This window comes from Equus caballus, chromosome 2 (assembly GCF_041296265.1).
Source record: "Equus caballus isolate H_3958 breed thoroughbred chromosome 2, TB-T2T, whole genome shotgun sequence".
NCBI lineage: Eukaryota > Metazoa > Chordata > Mammalia > Perissodactyla > Equidae > Equus > Equus caballus.
Window position 1 is genome coordinate 94,242,710 of NC_091685.1, and position 24,505 is coordinate 94,267,214.

At 39.6% G+C, this 24,505-nt stretch overlaps 1 protein-coding gene across 1 annotated transcript in view; it reads left to right on the forward strand.

Moving 5' to 3' along the window:
* Positions 1-24,505, forward strand: part of FREM3 (FRAS1 related extracellular matrix 3) — an 84,221-nt gene that overhangs the window by 48,905 nt on the left and 10,811 nt on the right. The window contains 4 exon segments of the mRNA XM_001500810.3: positions 2,061-2,207; positions 5,802-6,032; positions 8,930-9,055; positions 16,936-17,187. Coding sequence (XP_001500860.3) covers positions 2,061-2,207; positions 5,802-6,032; positions 8,930-9,055; positions 16,936-17,187 — 756 coding nt within the window.

Consider the following 24,505-nt stretch of genomic DNA (forward strand, 5'->3'; position numbering starts at 1 on the left):
GTCTAATTGCAAACCTACCCTAGCTACTTAAGTGAAAAAAGACATTCATTATGGGATAGTAGTAAGCTCTGGTAGTATCTGTAGGAGGCCAGAGAGACAGAATGATCGTCTATGCAGCTAGAAAGGATGCCATCAGCACTCCATGGACTGCCATTACCACTAGGCGCAGACACCACAGTTGACCCTGGACACTGGACCTCTGCCACCAATACCCATGAAAGCCAGATGCCTCCGTGGCAACTCTCACCACAATATGGACTCCATACAACACCTGCACCCTCACATTGCACACTTCTGAATCAGTTTCACACTATTGGCAGAGTCTAGGTGACATGCTCATGCCCTCGCTGTAAGGGAGGCTGCAAAATGATGTTTTCTGGCTTCTTTCTAGAGGAGGTGGAACTCACCAAATGTTAAATTCTCCAAACAGAGAAAGTGAGTTCAAAGCTGCTGGATAGTCAGAAAACAAAATCATGATAACTAAATGGCCGTAGAGAATATTAATGGCCTGAAAAAGCTAGCCCACCTTCTTAAATACTGATTGACATGCAAGGAATGAAATAGCCGTCAGAAGGGACTAGAGCCCAAGTAAACAGTTGACTATGACAGAATATTTGTTACCTTTAGAATGTGTACGTAATTATTTTGTTCTTGTTCTTCCCTCTGCCTAGAATATTCTCACTCCTAATCTCTAATCAAATATCATCCCTTTAGAAAAGCTAAACTCAACCATTCTGTATAAAATAGTCCCTTCTGATTCTCCCTGTGGCTCTTTATTCACGTAGCCTGAATATTTTTCTTCGTAGCACATATCGCCACCAAGCATATTACACATTATTTATTTGCCTCCAATGGAAAGTATGCTCTGTGAGAACAGAGACTCTGTTGTTTCTCATTGCTCCATCCTCAACACTTAGAAGAGTAGCCAGCACTTAATTGATGCTCAACAAATATTTGTGGAATAATTGGATGGATGATTTAATTGATTAGTTGTAATTTTTCATCAAGCAGCCTTAAGGAGCCTAGAATATAACTTACATCTACAAGAGAATTCCAGAGTGCATTACTACATTTTTTTATTAGAATTATCAAACCTGAGAAACTGGCCACCTGGAACATTTTCAGGTTATCAAGATACTCAGTTTGTGGTAAGAGTATTTAGGTATTTTGGCAATCAGAAAAGCTTCCACTTGTAGATAGATATGATTTTTGTGCGTGATTGAAAATACAATATATGACTATGATATAAAGGGATAGGATTATATTTCATGTATTTGATCTATGAAATATACCCAATAATGTGTCTTAATTCTCCACTATTCATGAGCCATAGGTTGACATTAAGAATTTCCTTTCCTTTCCTCAAGTACATGATGATTGTACTAACTAAGTCTTTATGGTTAATGTCACAAGGAAACATTTAATATATCCCTTACTCTGGAAACCTATAGCCGATTTATGTACATAATCAGTTTCTTTGCCTAGCATGATCTTTAAGGAGTCCATAAGTGGGCTGATGGGCTTCCTTGAATCGCCTGGAATGTAAAATCCCCTGCATGTAACATTTGGTGAATATGTGCACTTTGAGGGAAGAAGTTTCCTATCGTGTGCCTAAAGAAATCTGTGACCCCAGAAAGTTTTAGATTAGCCTAGTGTATAAATGACCACATGAAACTTAGCAGAAGGTAAGGTGTTTAGAGCCAAGTTCCAGTAAGTGACAGCAAGAGGTAGGGAGAAAGGAAGCAAACAAGGGAGGCAGTGAGGAAAGGATGGAGGTGTTGAATTTGAGTTAAATTTAAAACTACTAAGCTCTGACTCTTTGGAACCTAGCGTGTAAGGCCTTGATGGCAGGGGGGGCACTGTCCCCTTCCAGCAGGGGAACAGGGCTTTAGATGGTGCTCATGACATTCTCTAGAAAAGCAAAGTGCTTTTCTTCTCTATATAAGAAAAGGAGCACTTATTTTAAAACCCTTGGCTTCAGAAGCAAAATGCAAACCCCAATCACCAGTTTTTCCCTGAAATACTCCATCTAACTTCTCCTTTGCCCCTTCCAATTGCAGGAGGAAATAAGCTAACAAATCAACCTTTTCTTCTAAACTGGGCTTGGATTTCTTTGGAGAAAGAGTACTACATTGTAGATGAAGACTCCATGTTCTTAGAAGTGACCCTCACATGCAGAGGATACCTTGGAGAAACATCCTTCATCAGTAAGTAACTTTGGATTGGTTATTGGTGAAAGGTAATGGCAATAAGAATCCAGGCTTAAAAATAATTATAAGAGAATAGATTGGAAAAGAATCAGTAACGGGTTTGGGGGAAGCTTTAAAAAAATATGTGTGGCATTGTGGCCTGGTTTTTATTCCATGTGAGTTGTGGGCTTATATATACACACCAATTTTTTATCCTTCTTCTTCTGATTTCCCCTTTCTGGAGGGTTACATTCTTTCTCTTTTTCAATCCAAAGAATTCCAGGAAAATTAAAACATTTCACAGCCATATACCACAATCCCCAGATCACTCAGTTTCTTTCAAAATTGTTTTTAAGCATACAATACATTGTATGCTTAAAAACACAAAAGCTATTTCTTTTGAAAATTTATTTATGAGTTCATGATCCATTCTTGTGTTTAGTTGTAGCTATTTTTTTATTATGTATAATTGTCATCACCCTGCTATTAGGTTATAAATTCCGCTAAGGCATGTACAGTGTCAAAATTATTCTAATTCTATAAAGACCTTTGCCTCCTTGGGGTAAACGGATATGTAATGCCTACATAATAGATCTCATTATCATCATTAATAATTAACAATAATTGTCCTAATAATGCATTACATTTTTATAACATCTTTAGCTGCCAGAACTTTCAGAGATCATTTTGTCTTTATTTTCTTAACCTGTTGAGGAGACAGATCGGGGGTGTTATCTTCATTTTACAAATAAACATTCTGAGTTTCCCAATCAGAGTCCTGTCTACATATCAAAACTGCTGAAGAGAAGCCAGGAAGGAGATGCCTGAGAACATGCAATCAAGAAAAGGCAAGCATTACCTAGTCTCCTCTCCAGACTCAAGGCTTCTGGGATAAGGCTGTTCTCCTGGGAGAAGAGGTCAGCCAAAGACCACCCTGATTTCCAGGTGACCCTCAGCCTCGGTCTACACTGCAGGCTACTTAGTCAACGCACAGTGGAACTTGCTGCTAGGAACTTTAGCAGAACTATGCCTCTTTTCTCTTTCAGGATTCTGTCTCCACAATTCTTTATCTCTGAGATTTCTCATGGGCACAAGATTTGGGTTATGTCAGGAAACATTTTCATACCCTGCCTGGCTCAGGGAAAAAACGCTTCTATCTGTTCAGAACCATTTGGATGTTTGTCAAGTAACTAAATTCCTCAGGGAGATGTCCCCTGGCCTCCCTATCTGAACCAGCACCTCCATTTGCTCTATCCCTGTGCCCCACTTTATTGTTCTTCACAGTGCTACCCATCCCTGACATGCATCATATGTCCATCTGTCCACTGCCTGTCTTTCTCAGTAGATTTCCAGCTCCATAGGGGCAGAAACTATATCCTGGGTTATGCCCAACCCCAAAATAGCATGGGGCGTATAGTAGTCATTCCATATTTGTTAAGTGAAATGCAGTCAGTTCTTCTGTTTTATAAAACACTACTTAAAACCACATCAACACCACAGAAGAGAACCTACAAAACACCATACCCAGAGCTCCAGGAAGCCCTCCTAATCTCCCCATCCCAACTCCCTGCTAGGATTAGTCAAAGGATCTAGAAGAAAACAAGTCAAAACAACTGTGGGGTTTGAATTCCTGCTCTGGTACCTACTCTTTTCTTGTGATGTTCTAATGACTTTCAATTTCCTTATCTGGAAAGAATCTATCTCAAGATTTATCTGTGGATTAAACGTGATAATGATTATAAACCAATCTGGCACAGTCCCTGGCACACATTAAATATTCAATAAATGTTAACTACCATTATTATTCCATGGCACACATGAAACAGAATGGAAATCACCTGTTTATCTCCCCCATAGACTCGTAAACCCCTCAAGGGTAGTGGTGGCTGTACCTAATTCAGCATCACATCCTCAGCACCTAGCACAGAGCCAATGCTCGCCAAAAATTAAGTGAATAGCCACATGTCCACTCCATTTATATAGCAGTGCCACCCAGCTCTATCTAAACCGTGGCTGAGGACACCTCTCTCTCCTCCTTATATTCTCCACTTCAACATGTGGCCAAAGGAGGCTCTTCCTAAATATTGGGCATTCATTCTCAGTCACCAAACTAGTACTAATGCAGGCTTTCTTCAGCAGTTTTGAAATTATTTTTCAAATTTGAAATTATATTTGAAATATTATTTATTTGAAATTATATCTTGGAAATTATTTTTACCCTTTATAGCTTTGGGTGTCTTTTACAAGATATCGGATTCTCTGAGAAGGGAGACAGAGGAAATGGCACAAGGGACTATTAGTTTCATTTTATGTGAAGCTTTTCACAACAGCTGGTGTCAGATCAGATTATTTGATTTGGCACATTCCAACAATTGCAGCGTCTAAACCTTATAATGAGACCTAGTGAGGAGGCATAGGTATTCTTGCTTCATGAGGCCTTCATTGGTTTCTTAAAATCAAAACCAAACAAAACTGGCTTGGTGCTTGAACATTTTGTGGTGAGAGGAGGATCTAGTCAGTCTTGATGGGGTAGCACCCTTCATCCTTGTAGTTCACACTGGGTATTTTTAACACTGTTTTGTTGTTCAGTTTCTTCGATGAATCACTAATTCCTATTTCTTAACAGAGCTCAAATATATCCCACCTATCCATTTCTACACAGCGTCCTAATTGTCTGGAAAATTACTAACAATTATCTCACAATCAAAAATCACCAAACACATAAGGCACTGTGCCACCATGAGTAAAGATCTGCATGAGAAAATAGCCTAGAGTTCTGCTCCCAGAGACTGCAGAAATTGAAATTATCAGGTAAAATAGTCACTCAAAAAATATTTGCTGGGGGCCAGCCCTGTGGTCTAGTGGTTAAGTTTGGCACACTCTGCTTCAGCAGCCCAGGTTCAGTTCCTGGGTGCAGACCTACACCACTTGTTGGCGGCCATGCTGTGGTGGCGACTCATATACAAAATAGAGGAAGATTGGCACAGATGTTAGCTCAGGGAGAATCTTCCTCAGCAAAAAAAAATATATATATATACGTGTTGAATACCTACTCTGTGCCAGGAACTGTTGTAGTCATGAGGAGAGCATCAGTGAACAACACAGCCAAAGATCTTCACTGCCGTAGGTTTCACATTCTGGTGTCTTCTTTTTTAGATTCTGAGCTTTCTGGGGGCTGGAACAGTCTCTTACTCATCTCTGAATCCTGAGCACCCAACAGAGTTTGGCGCATCAGATCCCTCAGTAAATATTCACTAAAATAGTGTCACAACTAGAAGGACCCACAACTAAAATACACAACTATGTACTGGGGAGATTTGGGAAGAAAAAGCAGAAAGGGAAAAAAAATATTTGCCAAAATAAATAAGTTAATGACTGTCCTCTGTTCTCTTTTCTGTCACTCCTCCTTCCCTGCTTTCCTCTCACTTCTGCACATTTCTGCTTATATACACTCTCTCAGCCAATAAGTATAGTTTACAAGCATCTTGTGGGAGCATTAAAAGAAACAATTCTATGTTATCTGTTTTTCATCAACAATAGAATCCACTTTGAAAGGACAACATTCCTTCAGTCACCTGGCTGTATATTTATAGTTTCCTGATTTTTATTTAGGCATTGTAACCAAAGATGAAACTGCAAAAAAAGATAAAGATTTTAAAGGAAAGGCCCAGAAACAGATCCAATTCAATCCCGGACAGACTACAGCCACATGGAGAATGAGAATTATATCTGACAATGAATATGAGGTTTCAGAGACCTTCCAGATCATTCTGTTGGACCCTGTCATGGCTGCACTGGAGTTTCCAGAAATGGCAACTATTGAAATCATAGACCCTGGAGATGGTATGTGGTACTTATTGATATGACCTAGTAAACAGTACAGATTCCTGGGTCCATTTCAGGCATTGATATCTCCCTCAGGCTCCATAAGCCACAGGACATGTTCATACCATTTAGGATTTAAAGTTCAGTAAATCACTTTAAGGCAGTAATTTTTTCTTCGCTTTTAGGATTTTTGAAAAGGAATATAAGAGATCGAAAGACTCTTTACCAGCATTCCTTTAAATAGACACTCATTGTTAGCTTATTGCACAGTCAGTATGGCACAGCTTTGCCCCCAGATGCTTAATCCTTGGGGCTCACTTCAGGCCCACTATCTTCTCACAGTTTTGTGGGAGTTCCCCACGAGATTAGGTGGGGACTGCAGATATCCCTTGTCCTAGATTAGGCTGCTGGGAACCAGTCAATTGATTGGTTTTGGTGTGTGTTCCACAAAGTTCTGTTCTAATTGTGTATCATAGTCTTTTTTTTTTTTTTTTTTTTTTGAGGAAGATTAGCCCTGAGCTAACATCTGCTGCCAATCCTCTTCTTTTTGCTGAGGAAGACTGGACCTGAGCTAACACCCGTGCCCATCTTCCTCCACTTTATATGTGGGACGCCTACCACAGCATGGCCTGATGAACGGTGCCATGTCCACATCCGGGATCTGAACCGGCAAACCCTGAGCCACTGAAGCGGAATGTGCGCACTTAACCACTGTGCCACCGGGCGGCCCCCGTGTATCATAGTTTTGAATCCACAGATTCATCATTTTATTCATTTGCTTGTTCACTCATTCAGCAAATATCTCCTGGGAGAAATTAAAAAGGAAAAAAAAGAAAACTTTTTGCTTTATTTGCTGCCCCTTTTTGTGAAAGCAAAACAATATTCTCTAAAAGGCTTAATATTCATCTTTGAATTTTAATTAGACACATGGATTGTTACAATAATTGAAAGAATTCAAGTATCGCCTAGACTTGAGTGACTTACCACCAGGGAATAAGTCTTAGTTAAATTCCACAGAAATCTGTGAAGAGTCCCTCTGGGTTAGCATGTCCCAAACTGCCTAACAGAGAACAGTAGTACAATAGAGTTCCCACAACAGGGTCAGAAAGCTTTCCCTGGAACACAGAAGCCTAGGAACCATTTCAAATATCTTCCCTTCTTTGAAGCATCATAATTCACATATTAAGCATATTAAGATTTCTGAGAAACTCTTATAAGGAAGCCTGTTTAACTTTGACTGGTTTTCCCAAACTAGGCTGCAGATTTTTTTTAATTTGTTGTCCCTAAGGAATATCCTTTAAAATCTCTGAGTTCTAGTTTTTCTGAAACATAATTTGAGAAATACTGTTCTATATGCTCTGCACCTTGGCAGACAAAGTAGAAAACACATCAATGAGCAAGGTATCCACTCAGTTTGGCTGGTAACGACACTTAGACACGTGGATCAATTAGGAAAGCCAAACGTGGGGATACATGGCAAAACCAGTAAGAGTCCTGAGGTAAGAGAGTAGAGAGATCAGCATAGTTGCAAGCAATGAAGACTTATGGAGGAGGCAGTGTTTGAGCTGAGTCTTGAAGTGTAAATGAGATCCGGATTCATAAATGGACAGGAGCAGGCTTTCCAGAATGGAAAAATAGAGAACGTGACTGAATAACTCAGTCCTATTCTATCAATTTTTTCACTTGACATTAATAACTTTAATTTACTTTTAGCTTTTCCCATGCTGCCAACCTTTTGAATCGAGACATGTCAAGATAATAGACCATAGGTGGATAAATTGGCAGAAAATTATCACTGGTCTTTTTCCTCTGTCACTCAGGACCAATGCTTTCCTAGAGGTCAATATCAGTGTCTGTTGAAACTAATTTAGGCAGGAAAATAAAGAAGAAAAAATTTTAATATGGTAACCAGATAATTCAACCTTGAATTCTGGGTTATCACTTAGTTCCAAAAGAAGAAAGAATGGTCTACTACAATATTTTTCCTTCTTGTTTCCATCACCAAGAGGAAGAAGCTATGTGTATATATGATATGGGGGGGAAACTGAGTCAATTAAATGTGGTTTGATCCAGGTAGTTGCTTTGGTTCTCCACTTGACTCTGCAAGCAAGAACAATGCACTTTGAAATTTTATTTTTTCTAAACAAACATATATTTTAACTATACATTCATGCTTAATGAAAAGCCTTGGAAAACACTGAAAACCCTAAGGAAAACTAGGACATACAATTCCATTAACAAGATGATCAATATTCATATTCATATTTCAATGAATATTCTGCTGATGTATATATATGTATAGTTACATATACATAAATATACGCACGTATATGTGTGCATGTGCACACACCCCAAACACAGCTCAGTAAATTTCAGTGTGACTATTATTTTAAAAATAACAGGGGCAGGACCATCAGCTGATTTTTCTCAGCGTTTTGAGAGGCCAACACTATGTCTTAAATATAGTATCTGCTCATAAATGTTGAATAAAATGTTTGTTGAATAAAGCAAGAAAAGATGTTCCTGCATTAATGAATTAGATTACTTGATTGTTAAAAAGCATTAAAAACATAAACAGTAAAAGTAAAGCAAAGGCAGAAATATGTGATCTCTGTTTAGAAGACAAAATGGAACCTCAAAAAAAAATGACAGACAATTCCTGCAAGACTTTCCTTCCCATTTTAGGGCTATACATCCTTTCTAACCTTTCAAAAGGGATCCCCTGAATCCAATTCCGCAGCCTCTCCAGCTCCACTTAATAAAATATTTCCTATTCTCACTATATTTGATACAGTCGATCGTGTTCAAAAATATGGGGGTCAAAGACTATGTACATTTCTACTCTGGTTAAAATATTACCAATATCATCAATCAAATTTCAGTCTTGCTGAAGGGCCTTCTACTGTCTTTTCTAGAATCAACAGTTCATATTCCAGAAGCAGAATACAAAATAGAAGAGGATGTTGGGGAGCTTTTGATTCCTGTAAGACGATCTGGAGATGCAAGCCAAGAACTAACAGTCGTTTGCTCTACACGTCAAGGTAGGAGGCTTTTGCGGGTACTTACACTCAGAAATAAGACTCTTAGCACAGGACTGTGAGGATGCTGGGAGTAGCTTGGTGGTGAGCCAAGTCCTTGGGGAGAACTAAGAAGCCCGGGCCTTTCATGGTCCATGTCCCACTGCTTAACTGCCTGGCAACCCTGTGCAGGTGGCCTAACTCCTGTCAGCTGGGCTCCTCAACCACGGATAAAATTTTGCTCAAAACTGGGATAAAAACATTCATTGTGATTACCTCACAAAGTTTTGTGAAGGTCCAATGAGACATTTTATGTGAAAATAGTTTCTATATGCTGGTGGAAAATATAAATAAGGCTTCTTAATTTTAACAGTCAGCATTGTGCCTAGGAATTGTAAAATTGCCTGTGTATACTACTCAGTCTCTCTTCTCTTCCCTCCTCCCTCCCCACAACTAAAAGTGCCCCCCAAGCATGGGCCCGGCTGTCCTCACACCTCAAAACAACACCTCATTCTCTCTGATCTTACCACTTCTATACAGTCAAAATTTAGCTGTCCTGTGTCCACTCCCACAAGGTCATATTTTCTAACTCATTAGAACTATGTAACAGACAAAAATAATGGAACTACTTGAAGACCACCCAAATGAGAACAAGAATAGGCTACAAAATAAACTACATTTTTCTACACTCACACCAATATTTTACTTCTGACGCTAAATATGTGCAGGTTTTTCTCACACTAAGCAATTCTCCCATTTCAGCAGACACCAACTGGATGTCCCATAATTCAGTTCAATTCTGACACTATCTACCTGGAGATAACACAGACTCTACAGGTTACAAGCTGTGTCCCACAAGGCTGCTTCCACTTCAGATGCCAATCGCAAGTCCAGGTTGTCACCTGTGCCTCTGACCCATCCAAACAGGTATAAATTGGAGGTTCCCACCTTTGGGTTTGATAGTTTTCCAGAACAGCCTACAGAACTTGGAAAAACAGTTTACTTACTAGATTACAGGTTTATTATAAAGGATACAACTCAGGAACAGCCAGATGGAAGAGATGTATAGGGTAGCTGTGTGGGAAAGGGCATGGAGCTTCCATGCCCTCTCTGGGGTGTCACCCTCCCAGCACCTAGATGTGTCCAGCAACCTGGATGCTCCCTGAACCCCTTTGGTTAGGGTTTTTATGGAGCCTTCATTACATAGGCATGAGTAATTAAATCACTGGCCACTGGGGATTAACTCAACCTCCAGCACCTCTCTCCTATGTGGAGGTCAGGGGGCTGGGGCAGAAACTTTCAATCTTCTAATCGCCTGGTTGATTCCCCTGGCAGCCAGCCCCCATGCTGAGGCTATCCAGGAGCCCCCAGCCATGCCCAGCCACTGGTTATTTCATTAGCATACAAAAAGACACATCACATCAAAGGTTCCAAGGGTTTTAGAAGCTGTGTGCCAGGAAACAGGACACAAACCAAATATGTATTTATTATTATATCACAGGCTAATTTGTTCAGAGCTCACTCTAGCAAGGGGATCAGCCACCATCCCTTACATTTGGCAGAGACTCAAAAGCAGGCAGAAGAGTGGAAAGGCCTATAGTGGAAAAAAGGGAAGGCTCCAGGTGTACTCCGACAGGAGGTGTTGGTCTGGGGAAGCTGGAGGTGGGCTGACGGGAAGCCTATGTGATTGATTAGGGGAGCATATTTGGCTTTCTCCAATTGGTCCTAAATTGGAAGCCAGGGCAAAAATTAGAGAAACTGGCAGTTATTGATTGAGTCCTGACCATTTGGGACCGACTGTTAACAGAAGTTGTGGTTTGACTTCCTGGACTGCCGATCGTGGGTCAGAGTTCTGTTTTCATATATGGTCTGGCCACTCTCTGTTCACATATCCAGTCTGTCAAAATCTATGCTCACACTTGCTAAACATCCAACAATCCAGAGCACAGCCCCGCGTAAAGAATTATCTATCCAAAATATCAATAGTGCCAAGGTTGAGAAGAGGAATAAGAATAAATTCTCCTCTGCCCCAGAGCACAGGGGATTTGGCAGTAAGCCAATAATTTATTTTGAGATATTTAAAGCCAACTACAAGGACAAGCCTTGTAGCACATCTTCAAGATCTTGACGTTGTGTTTGTCTGTATGTCTAGAAATGGACAGTCCTATAGCCTCTTCTTTACTAAGACTCCCCTCTTGAAGGCACCAGATACTGCAGCCTCATGTAATTTCAGCAAGTCTTAAGTTCTAACCTAGTGTTGCCTCACTTGGGAAGTGAAAAGCAATGAGAAGAAACAGCAAGATGAGGCATCCTTGAGGTCTTCTTTGCCAGTTGATCCCTGGGAGAACGTGCCTAGCTTTCTCTTCCAAGTCCACACTGGGCTCCAGTTCGAGTCTTACAATGAATGAGAGCCTGGGCGTTCAGGGGAATGGCTGTAGCTGAGCAGAGCAGCTGTTGGAGGAGGTGCACTCATTCCCTGCTCTAGGTCTCCAGCTGGGCTTCTTCTGGTACCAGTGGCATATTCCCTGTCCATAAGCAGAGTGTCTGGAAGACAATGATTTTCCGGTCTCCCAGATGTGAATGGGAGAAATGAGGTGGTAATAGCCAAACCTGGAAGATTATATGCAATTGCTAAGCTGAAAGGGACCACCAAGGGTTTGCCCATCTCTCTGCTTCTGGAAAGACCTATGCTGTGGGAGGACAAGCAGAATGAACCAGGAAGCTCAGACTGTCTGGCAGTGAGCCAGCTAGGATAAGGGGATGCCTCCTCCCCAAGTGGGGGAAGCTACACCCAAATTTAGCTTCCCAGAGGATTCGCCCATGGGACCCAACTTCCCATAAAGTCTCCAGGTTCAAGAGCTGGTGTTCCCAGAAAACTCCCTGCAGACTGACACACTACTCAGACTGCTGTCATCTGACCTTTGACCCTTGATTCCCCACATAGAAGACTGTTCTCATGCTTACAGGAAAGAGAAAAGAGAGAGAGAGAGTCTAACAAGGTCAAGGTTCTTCCCTGGAGCATGAAGCGTGGTGTGCATAGTCGCACCCTGATTCTTGCACCCCTCTATGGAATTATAAAGGGGGGAGAACGTGTAAATTTTTTATGCACATTTAAGTATCATTGTGGTATTTGTCCTCACCTCCTCCCCACAGATACTTAAATATCTCAGAGGATGAAAGTTCAACTTGGTTATTTAAACCCTTCTGGAATTCTTGTTAACATAAATGTTTACCAATTGCTTATTTCCATGAATAAAGTAAACATGAGCTTATGCATAAATTAGTTGAAAGGAAAACAGACTCACGCTCTGTACATTAATAATAATTCATAGATATTAAATCTGTATTACATTTACAGGTAGGTGAAAGAGGTGACTAGTTTCATGCTGTGCTTTTCTGGGGATCTCAAGGTCCCACCATTAAAGTTTCAGTCTGCCGTGGCGTTGCCTGCCCTAAATGTCTGTCATCAGTATTCTCAGACAATGCTGTGGGGGTATTGTATTAAAAAACAAAATGAAACAAACAAGCAAACAAAATCATTGTTTGGAAGAGGAAGAAGGGGTGGAGGAATAAACTCCCTCATTGACTGAGAACTGCTGCTCTATGGTGAAATGTTTTAAGCTCAAGGATACGTTGGGAAAGGATGTGCAAATTAGACATCTCTTGGCCGTGTCTTATTCTAAAGATAGATGTCATCCATCTTTTTCTTCTCATTAGTCACTTTCTTATTAGGAAACTGCTCTTATTGAAAAAAACAGCCAATGAAGAGCAAACTACAGAACCTAAAACCTATAGAACAGAAGCAGTATTGAATTATCTTGTGGTTTTGGTCAGCCCCAAGTCAAATATGTTGAGGTTTTTTAATTATCAACTTTCTCCAGTTGAAAGGGGCTGTGTGGTAAACCACTGCCATGGGCCAGCCCCCTTTTCTGATTGGGCTGTTTCTCTGGGTCGTGTTAAGGAGGAAGTAGAAAGCAGATTATTCTGAGAGTGTTCCAAGCACATCCAGGCAAAAGTCTTTCTCCTTTCTTTCCTTTTTAAAAAAATATTCTGTGTTTATTTATTTTGGTTATAGGCATGTTTATAGGTCACAGAAGTTATATCTTGCATCTCAGAGGGGTCCTTTGGAACTTTTAGAAGTTCCCTGACTATGAGTCTGCTGAGGGTAAACTCTCTCAGTTCTTTAATATGAGAATGTGCTTTTATTTCAACTTCAGTCTTGAAATTCTGGGTTGACAGTTATTTTCTTCCAGCATTTTGAAGTTGTTGTTCCACTGACTTCCAGTTTCCATTGTTGTTGTTAGGAAGTCTGCTATTAGTCTACAAGCCGTCTTTGTCGTGGTTTATCTTTTCTATGCATTTAAGTTCTTCTCACATTTATTTGATCCAAATCTGTGAAAGATCTGGGGGCTTTACTTGAAGATGTTTTCTCCATAGAGGATTTAAATGAGATGTAATTAGACTATCTTTTTTTTGCATCAACTCTCATTGTTAGTAAAAGCTTGTTAGAGGCTGGCCCCATGGCATAGTGGTTAAGTTTGCACACTCCACTTCAGCGGCTCAGGGTTCACAGGTTCGGATCCTGGGCACAGACCTAGTACCACTCATCAAGCCATGCTGTGGTGGTGTCCCACATAAAGCATAGGAAGATTGGCACAGATGTTAGCTCAGCAACAATCTTGCTCAAACAAAAAGAGGAAGATTGGCAACAGATGTCAGCTCAGGGCCAAACTTCCTCACAAAAAAAAAAAAGAAGTTTGTAAATGTATTGTTTTGCTTTCTATTTTAGTAGAGTTCCACAGCTGAATGATTTTCAGTAAGAATTATATTTCAGCCTTTCATTTAACCCAGAAATCTGTCTACTTAAATGCATGTCTATTTCAACCTGCAGATCAGTCAGCTGAAAAAAATTAAACAGAAAAGGGGAAAATCCCAATCACTTTTGTTTCATGAACTATGAGAAATCATTATCTTACTATGCATTAGATTAAATATATTGAGAAAGAGATTTGATAAAGATAGTTACTATTTAATAAAGACAGTATTAGATACTTACTATGCAAGTCTACTGTTTATCTTCTCTTGGTATTTATCCTGAGGAGCTAAATGTGCAGTTTTTGACAAGAATCTTTTTTACACCATCTGCCATACCAACATTCTGCATGCTAGATGACCAGGGAAAATAAAAAAGTGTATTCTCCAATGTTTAATCCTTTTTAAACTGTGAGCTCTTTCAAAAAGCATTCCAACAGTTGTTCGTTATTTAATCAGATTGTTGTAAGAGCTTACGAACTTTTTTCCTTTTTGTGTGTGTATCCTGGGGCATAAAAAGTCTCCCCAACAAACAGAGTTTGTTCTGTGGGCTTTCTATATTGCTAGCCACTTACTTCCTCATTTAGTTGGGGGCTGCCTGACTCTAGCACCTGTTGCTAGCTCTTGTCTCAGACATCCTAAGAGCCAGCCTCTCTTCCTGACTCAAGTTCAGAGAGCTCTTTCATGAGTAGATTTCCCAGGACTGAATGGGGAGGGAATATCCTGAAAGAATAAGATTTCAAAGCACAGGTTGGCCTGGGAACTTGGTTAGCTTCCCTGCCAAGTGATAATCCCCCCCTTGTAGCTATCCATTTCTAGCAGTTTCTGCCTTCTGCCCTTGTAAACATGTTTTATTCTTATCAGTCTCTCCAGCTCTAACCTTTTTTTTAGGTTCCAAGAATAGCAAAACAGTCAATTTGATACTTCCTAATAATTCTAAAGTTTATTCTATTGAAAAATCATCCTGAAACATTTTGTGAGTCAGTGCTCTTCTGAGCAAAGCCTCTGAAGTCAATTTGGAAACCATTTTCACTTTTTAGCAAGCTATATGTATACAGGTAACACATACTTAAAGACATAAACTTGTATTTATGTTGATTCATACTAGCAAGAAGCTGGTGGACATTGGTGTTAGCATGCACATATGCATATACCATAGCTGTAAGCAAGAGAGACCTTGCAAGACTAGAGTACCAGTCCAGAAGCTCACTGTCATATCCCCATCGCTTCTTACTAAGGAAAAGTGTGGTAGGAAATATTATGCTTTTCAAAAATTGCTTATTTAGTATATGTATTGAGTTATTTTTTACAATCTTTGTTCTGTCTAAATTATTTAAGTTGCTGTGAATACTTTTCACTTTATTAGCTCTAAACCTGTGTGTTGCTATGTGTTTTATGCTACAAAAAGTGCTCTGAATTGCACTGTTGGTGGGATTGTAAGATGGTACAACTGCTATGGAAAACAGTATAGAGATTCCTCAAAAAATTACAAATAGAACCACCATATGGTCCAGCAATCTCACTTATGAGTATATATCCAAAAGAATGGAAAGCAAGGTCTCAAGGAGACATTGCATACCCATGTTTGTAGCAACATTATTCACAATAGCCAAGAGGTGAAGCAACACAAGTACCCATAGACGGGTGAATGGATAAACAAAATGTGGTATATACATACAGCGGAATATTATTAAGCCTTAAAAAAGAAGGAAATCATCTCACATGCTACAACATGGATGAACCTTGAGGACATTATGCCAAGTGAAATAAACCAGTAACAAAAAGACAAATACTATATGATTCCACTTACATGAGGCACCTATAGTAGACAAATTCATAGACACAGAAAGTAAAATGGTGGGTGCCAGAGACTGGAGGAAGGATGAAATGGAGAGTTGCTGTTTAATTATTGTTAACCCTTGTTTCAGTTTTGCAAGATGAAAAAGTTCTGGAGATCTGTCTCACAGTAACATGAACAGACAATACTACTGAACTATACACTTAAAAATGGTCAAGATGGTAAATGTTAGGTTTATTTTAACATGATAAAAAAAGTGCGGTAAATCCCAGAAATCCCTCCACAGCAGCATTACTCAGAATAGCTAAAAACTGGGAAAAAAAACAAATTATCGACTGGTAAGTGGAAAAACAAATTGTGGTTTACCCATACAACAGGGAACACTACTCAACAACAAAAAGGAATAAAATCCTGATACACGGAGGAATCTCAAAAGCATTGTGCGAAGTGAAAGAAACCAAACACTGAGTGCCGGATGATTTCATTTACATGAAATTCTCATGAAGGCAAATAAATCATAGTAACAGAAAATGGATTAGTGGTTTCCAGGACTGGAAGACAGGGAAGGAGATGGATTACAAAGGGTACACGTCAAGTTTTGTGGGTGGATAAGAATGTTCTATATTATGCTTATGGTAATGATTACATGACTGCATGTATTTATCAAAACTCATTAAATAGTGCATTTAAATTGGTAAATCTTAATGTATGTAAATTATTGTAATAAAATTTAAAATGCACTGCATCTAAACTGAAATCTTCCAATCAATCCTGCACTTCTTGTAAAATAACGAGTAATTTTGTGGCTATATTTTTGTGTCATGCAAAGAACTCTAGTCAGGGTGTGAAGGTCAGATTATGTAGATGCTACCTACAGCTCTGCCACTATGGGAAGGGCAGGGCAAGGAAAAATCCGTACCATCATCATGGTATGGATTCTCTGGTCCTAATTTCCCTGCACCTCAATTCTCCCATCTATAACATGAACAAATTAAGCTAAAACAGGCCTTGCATCCTATGATCCTTCGGTTTATTTAGCCTCTAATCTAAACCACACTCATTAGGTGTACACCATATTTGAAGACCGCTAACTGTGGATCATGTCAACCTACCAGGGTTTGTTCTGAAAGCCTTGTAATTACAATGTTAATATTTGTGACTATAAGAGATAAGTGTGCCTTATAACTCAGAGAGCTACTATCTAAAAACAGTTTAAAGAACCAGTGGGGAAGAAGCTTCCTGTTTGGAATTCCATTTCTTCTCCCCTTCTCTACTCCATCTCATATTCCCATAGGTTCTGCCACAGGCACCATTTCTTCCACCATGTTGTCTCTCTCTGACTATGTCTCACGTCCAAAAGACCACACCAGCACCCTTCGCTTTGACAAGGATGAGACTGAGAAGACCTGCCAGGTCCTGATCATCGATGACTCCCTTTATGAAGAAGAGGAATCCTTCAGTGTTTCGCTGAGCCTGCCCATAGGAGGGCAACTGGGAGCCAAGTTCCCCAGCACCAAGGTGATTATCCAGGCCGATCGTGATGATGGTAAGTCCATGTCCTGCCTTCAACTCTTGGTGATAGCTGCCTTCTTCTCACATTTTCTCTCAATAGTTGAAAGACAAATCTAGCTTAAATTATCTACTAAAGGTATATTTGATGTTCTTGTTTCTCCGAAGGCTGTGATCAGCTTTTCAAATATGTAGATATTACCAACACCAAGGACAAAGCAGCAATGCAGGAAGATTAAATATTTGTGTATAACTTTATCAAAAAAAAAATGCACAGCATAGGGAGTTGACCTAAAACTTAGAAGGAAGCCAAGAAGAAGACCTAAGTTAAGTATCTGAATACCCAACCAGGACCACCCCACAGAGACTTAGCAGCACAAGGGGCCCCCTCACAACATTAAGTATATGAGTCTTCAAATGGTACAATGGTACCATGGAGCTCCCATGTGTAGGCATCCAGACTTCTCTTCCTAGCCCTACCCAGCAGGGAGTTTGGCTTCAGGCTCTGGGGAGTCCAGCTGACATTCAGCCAGAGGAGGGGCCTCCTTACTCCTCAACACCAACCTCCCCCTGCCAGACATGATAAAAAATATCAAGCCCAGTATTATTTTCCTCGATCTCAATTGCCCTTTTTACAAGAGGCACTTTTAAGAGAAAATGTGATAAAGACAGCGCTGCGATCAGACTATTTTATTACTAGTCTCAGATTAGATTGACCACTTCACCTCTCAACCACACCTCCATCAGGACTTGAGTGGCTGTGAGTTGTTGTGGTCAGATCTAGGCAGGATCAGACTGGGCTGCTATTACAGACCCAAAATTAGTGTGACTGCTTTACAGATACAGCACAGCTTCCACGAAACTGAGAGCTGTGCCGAGAGATAAACACAGATGGAGTAGAGGTTGAAGAGTGTATATACTCTCTAGTTGGGTATGACATATTTTTCATGTACTATATTGTTCTGGGTGAAATGATGTCTTTAGAACAACCATAGAACAGGGAAAACTATGAGTGAGATTAAAGCTGGTTTGCTGTTTGTTTGTTTCCTCGTTGGGTCTCCTAAATGGGTTTGCTTGTTGACATTGTGCCCTGTGGACCAGATCTTGTTTTACACCATTACAAAAATGTTTTCAGGGACTAAGTTCAGTTCCAAAACATATTTTCACGAGTATCAAGGGCTAAGAATAAGTACAGACCCTGGAGTCTATGCTTTCTTCATTGCGTAGTTTTCTTTTCAAAAATTTCCCCATTAGAATTAAGACAGTGATTGTTTTTCCTAAAATAATGAGTATGAATCTTTAATATATTCCTTTATGGAAATTTAGAATTTGTACTGTATTCTCTGTTAAACTACAGAAATATTATGGAGTGTCTGCTAAGAATATTAATCTGTATTACCTAGTTTTATTGGAAAGAAATTTTTTGGAAAGAGAAATATTGCTCACACTGTCTTATATACAGATTGTCTGTTGTTTTCCTAACAGAGAAGAAGGAAAATCTGAGTAAATTGAATTGTTTGAGATTCTGTAAAATCTCTGCGTTGGTCAGGTCTGTCTGATAACTATGGAGAACAAATGGAGGAACAGGAACACTCTGACAGAAAAGAATGACAATATGAAGCTACGTGGTTTTTGAAGCCTAATTGAAAGATTAGCCTGTTTTTCAATATCAGCATTATAATTAGGATTATGGCTAGAACACCTATTTCTTACTGAGAGGTCAGAAAAGTTTTGGCTGAACTGAGTCCCAGATACTGAGAAGTTCTTGACCAGGCAAAGTGAGAAGAGAGAGAAACAAAGTTACAGAGGTAGGGACTTTTTTACATTATTCTACATACTGCTCTTTATGAGAGCTCTTTCTTTTTATAACCAATTCTTAGTTTTCTGTGGTAATGAGGAATTAAAATGAAAAGGTTGAAATCTGTAAACATATAACTTCAAATTCCTTTTCCCTTCACCACTATATCCTTTTCTATAGACAGAAAGAGTGATGTCAGTATAACCTCAGTTCACCTTCTCTGCTGGACCCAGATATCAGTCAAAGTATACAAGGAAAGAAAGGGAAGAGAATCAGGAAGTGGAATCATAGAGGGAGAAAAGCTGGTAGAGAAAAGCTTGGACTGGAGGCCTGGAGACTTGAATTCTGAGCCTGGGGCACCACTACCTCTCCAGTAGCCATGGGCAGGGTTGAGTTCTCCGGGGCTCAGTTTCCCAGTCTGTAAAATAAGGTCTAAATGAATTGTCTCTAGGGACACTTCCAACACTGGAATGCAATGATTCTTGAAGTCATCTTAAGAAGAAGGCTTCAGTTAACCACCACCTATGTCCAGAAAATGATGTATCCAGTAGAATATTTGAGTTTTTTCATTAAAATTATGTGATAAATTTAGGAATCTGCATCAAAATTTTACTCTGAACAAGTCAAGTGAAGAAGAGCGCTAATCACTGAACTCAAATGGTCTTGTGTTTTAGGCTATCCATTTTGTCTTCTGTTTCTTCAAGGCCACCTACTAATCAATGAATTTCTATTGTTTGACCATGCTATTCTTTTCCACTTGGGTGCTAGGAGACCCCATGAACAATATGTCTACGCACTGTATCGTCTTTCATGCTTAAATGTTTTCCAAGCATATACTGAGTTACCCTTTGATAAGGAGGTGCATTATAATGTTACCTACACACTTAGGAAGAAATTTAGCTTAAAAACATACTGAAAAATTAAAACAAAAGTTAAGAATAAAATTATCTGAGCTTCAATGATTCTCTTTTTTTCCAATGAGAAGTATGTTTCCTGCTACCTCTTTACCCAACACTGTTTAAGAATTTGTCTGCAAACTGGAGCATAGCCAAAAGCTGCAAACACCAGCGATGTCTATCGCTGATCCAACAGATATCAGAGCTAAGCAAGCAGTTCAACGGGGCTCTCACTGGACTATGACTTTGTTGGTGTGCTCAGAAGTGAGTTGACTCAGGACCACCTCACAAAAGAACATGGACAGAGCTTCTTAACCCAAATTTCAGTGTTTGTATGTACAATAAGAAATGGATGGCTGTCAAAGGGGTGGACATTCAAGTCCACTGGTCAATGTGTTAGGCTGAACAATGGCCCCCGAAGAAGTCCATGTCCTAATCCCAAGAATTCGTTATGTTACTTTACATGGAAAAAGGACCTTGCAGATGGGATTAAATTAAGGATCTTGAGGTGGAGAGATTATCCTGGATTATCCCGATTGGGCCCGATGTAATCACAAAGATCCTTATAAGAGAGAGGCAGCAGGATCAGTGAGAAAAAGAAAATGTGATGATGGAACCAGAGGATGGAGTGATGCATTTTAAAGATAGAGTAAGGGACCATGGGGCAAGGAATGCAGGCAGCCTCTAGAAGCTAGAAAAAGCAAGGAAATGCATTCTCTCCTGAAGCTTCCAGAAGGAATCTAGATCTCCCAGCACCTTGAGTTTAGACTTCTGACTTCTAGAACTGTAAGAGAACAAATTGTGTTGTTTTAAGCCACCAAATTTATGGTAATTTGTCATAGCAATAATAGAAAACGAATACAATAAGTATTGTTACCAGGTGGGGAAATCTGTATAAGAAGCCAATTTATAATTATAAGGTTGAGAGAAAAGTGTGGAATCTGAACAAAAAGATGACCTCCCAGTGTCAGAAAGCACATACAGCCTTCTCTGCTACACTCACAATCTCTACAAGAGCACTGCCTATCGGAGGCGAGGCCAAAGATGCTCAACCTAACCCTTCATCCATGGGCTCCTCTTTTCCAGCTGCATGTCCTTTTCCTAATTCTTCAATCCCAATTTTAGTAATCCTGTGAACTAATTTTAGTGCAAAGTAAAAAGTGACCACGGCAAGAGATGCCAGATGAAAGATTAAGGGAATCTAGAAGAGCAGAGACTGCTTCCAGCTAGAGGAGCTCAAAGAAGAAAGTACCATATGTGCTGTCTGGTTGGGTATGTGGAACTCGAAGATGGAGAAATGAAGGGCAACAGCATTTCAGATGGAGGGAACAACTTGGGAAAAGTTATAAATGAAGAGATGCAAAGGGCACGGATAGAAATTGTGCAGAAACGCCGTGGGTCAACTCCTTTACTCAATAAGACTGAGAACTAGCTTCATGCTTCATGTTTATGAAGAATCACTTGTTCATTAATTTATTCATTCCAAAGTATTTACTGAGCCCCTACCACATGCCAGGAACTGTGCAAGGCAGTGGGTAGACAGCAGCGAAAAATACAGAACTATCATATTACTAAGGGGGAACCACTGTTCTGGAGTTTTCCCAGAGACTGTATAAGGATACAAGTAAATTTTCAGCAATTGCAGCTCAGGTTTAACTTTAGGAAGAACTTTTTGGTAAAATTCTAGGTATCAAAATATACTACAGAGAGAGATTATATGATTTTTTTTGAAACACTTTTAAGAAGAGAATATGCAATATAATATTACTAAAATTGTTCTCATATAAGCCTTGCCTAAGGACAGGTAATAGACAAAACTCCTTCTAGATTCACAGAAGCATGAACTCTTAGAAACAGAAGGGGACCTAGAGATCATGTGGTTCAGCCTCCTCATTGTTGAGGCCAAACACACTAAGCGGCTTTTCCAAAGTCACCCAGCCGGTTAAAGCTCAGATTCCTGCCCCTGACTCCTCGGCTCTTTGCACTCCACTATGCCACTTTGGTGGGATGGTTCTGGGATGTATTTACCAGCAAGAAATAGCCAAGCCTTCACAGAGAAATCTTCTCTTTCTTTTAAGGTCACTCTATACACTGGCATAGTGTTTTTGTTAGCAGGAAGCTACTTTCATGTTGAAAACCAGCAGGAAACCACCAGTCACCCCAGTTTGACCCCATCATTAGATAAAAGGGTTGCAGCCTTTTCAAGTGTGTGTAAAGCTGTGCTATTCCATGATGCAGTAACTCCACAGGTACCATTTGGCAAGCAAACCTTTTCAAGAACATGTTTATATATACACAGCAGCCAAAAAGGAGTCTGGAGAAGTTGCCAGACCTTTAATGGTGGCTCTCTCCACAGAGGTGAACTACAGAGTTTTGTCGTGGGCCCTGATCCCCTTTAAATTCTATAGGCTCTGTATCATTGTCTCATTTTATGTGCGTACCTGCCGACTAAGTGCACATAACTGAACAAAGAATCCAGCTACTCATCAGCGGACTTTGAAGAAAGAGATGCAAACAACTTTCTACTTTACAAGTGAACAAATATCCGAAATAAAGGGGGCTTGTGCATTTTGCCAGTCATTTCATAGACTGAACAAAATTCCATGAGGAAATGAAAACCGCCCATAATGAAAGGGAGAACCATGTGCCAATATAAGTAGCCTACCCAAGAAAACACTTTAAGAATGCTTGAATTTTCAGAAAAATTAAAATGGAATTAAATTAACAGTTGTTTTATGAAATAGTGAGTATTTATAGTATTTTTTGTTTATGAAATAGTCAGAATAGTAAATAAACATTATAAAACAGTGAAAGGAGAATTTTTTGCTTACTTATAAAGTAGCAAATTGCTTGCTTCTCAGAATTGGAGTTAAGTGGTAGGAAATTGAAATGATAGTTCATGTGGCGGCACATAAAAGACAGAAAGAGGATAAAGAATGTAAACGGCTTCCTTGGCCACCACTGCTTTCTTCATTAGTCCTGTGCGTATCCCGGTAATCCACTTTGGCTACGCATTTCTCCCTATTTGACTCTGTTGTTTATACTTCAAGTAATAAACTTACATCTGAAAATCATGGCAGCCACTGAGACATTAGAATGACTCATCAAATTCCAGTTGTGAAAGCCAGAAACACCAGAAATGAATTTTGATGGTGCCACAGCATTCTATGAACAAGCAAGTCATTATGTGAACAACAAAGGTAGGAAGATAAGATGAACTGGGCTAACCTGTCAGAGTAGCTATATGCAGGAATATACAAAAATAAATAGAAGTCCTAATACCTATTTCTTGAAGAAATCTTTTCTCCTTGAGCTCCTGCCATATGCCCACTTACTATTTACTTTAAAACCTTAGTAGTTTTAAAACTTCCCATGTTCAGAACAGAGAAATTTCAAAAATCTCCAATGCCAAAAGTTAAAAAAATTTCTTTAAAAATAGAGCAAAGGAGGGAAGAAAATTAACACAAAATTCAGTATATGATCCAGTTGTTAACTTCCAATATTGTTTGAAATGGTTTTAGTAGATTCTTAACAAGTAATTAATTCATTCAAGAAACATTCATGGTGGCCTACTGTGCACTTAGCTCAGAATCACAAAGTCAAGTAGGGTCTTTCTCCTGCCTTCTATCACATCTGACTTGATATTTTGTGTGTGTGTGTGAGGAAGATTGGCCCTGAGCTAACAACTGTTGCCAATCTTCCTTTTTTTGCTTGAGGAAGATTGTTGCTGAGCTAACATCTATGCCAATCTTCCTCTATTTTATTTGGGACGCTGCCAGAGCATGGCTTGAGAAGCCATGCTATGTCCATGCCTGGGATCTGAACCTGTGAACCCTGGGCCACTGAAGTGAAGCACGTGGACTTAACCACTATGCCACCGGGCCGGCACCTGACTTGATCTTTAATTAGATTATTCTCAAACTCATGGTGGCTTTTTAATGGTAAAAAAAAGCATGTACCGAAGTAACAGAGGAAGATTCTTAGTTTGGTGTAAAGAATCTTAATTGCTGCATAAATTTCTGAGCAAGCCACTGTTAATAATTGTGGATCCAAGGAACTTTCATTCAGATTCTATAACATTTATAGAGGATCGAGCGCTTTGCTAAGCTTAAAAATACCAGCATCCTCTGAAAGACAAACAACGTATGATTTCACTCGTATGTGGAAGATAAAGAAACCCATGGATTGGAGAACAGATTAGCGGTTATCAGAGGGGAAGGGGGGTGGGGGAGGGCAAAAGAGGTAACAGAGAACATGTATATATATGGTGACGGATAAAAACATAGACTATTGGTGGTGAGCATGATGCAATCTATACAGAAAATGATATGTAATAACGTATACTTGAAATTACACAATGTTATAAGCCAATATGACCTCAATAAAAACAATTAAATAAATAAATAAAGAATACCAGCATGTTCTGGTTAATATGTCCTCTCCTTAAAGGAGACTCTACATGGGCTGCAACTTTATCAGCAGGAAGTCGTTTGATGAGCATGGGATTCTAACAACGCCATGAGGCCAACAGAACCACCTCTATCTCGGGCAAATAACGGCCATGGGTCCTGGATCCTCAAGGTCCATGGCCAGAATATCCTTTCTCTTAACATGGCTGAAAACGGGCAGCCCATTTTTTTTTCTTTTTGCTGCTTTATCTT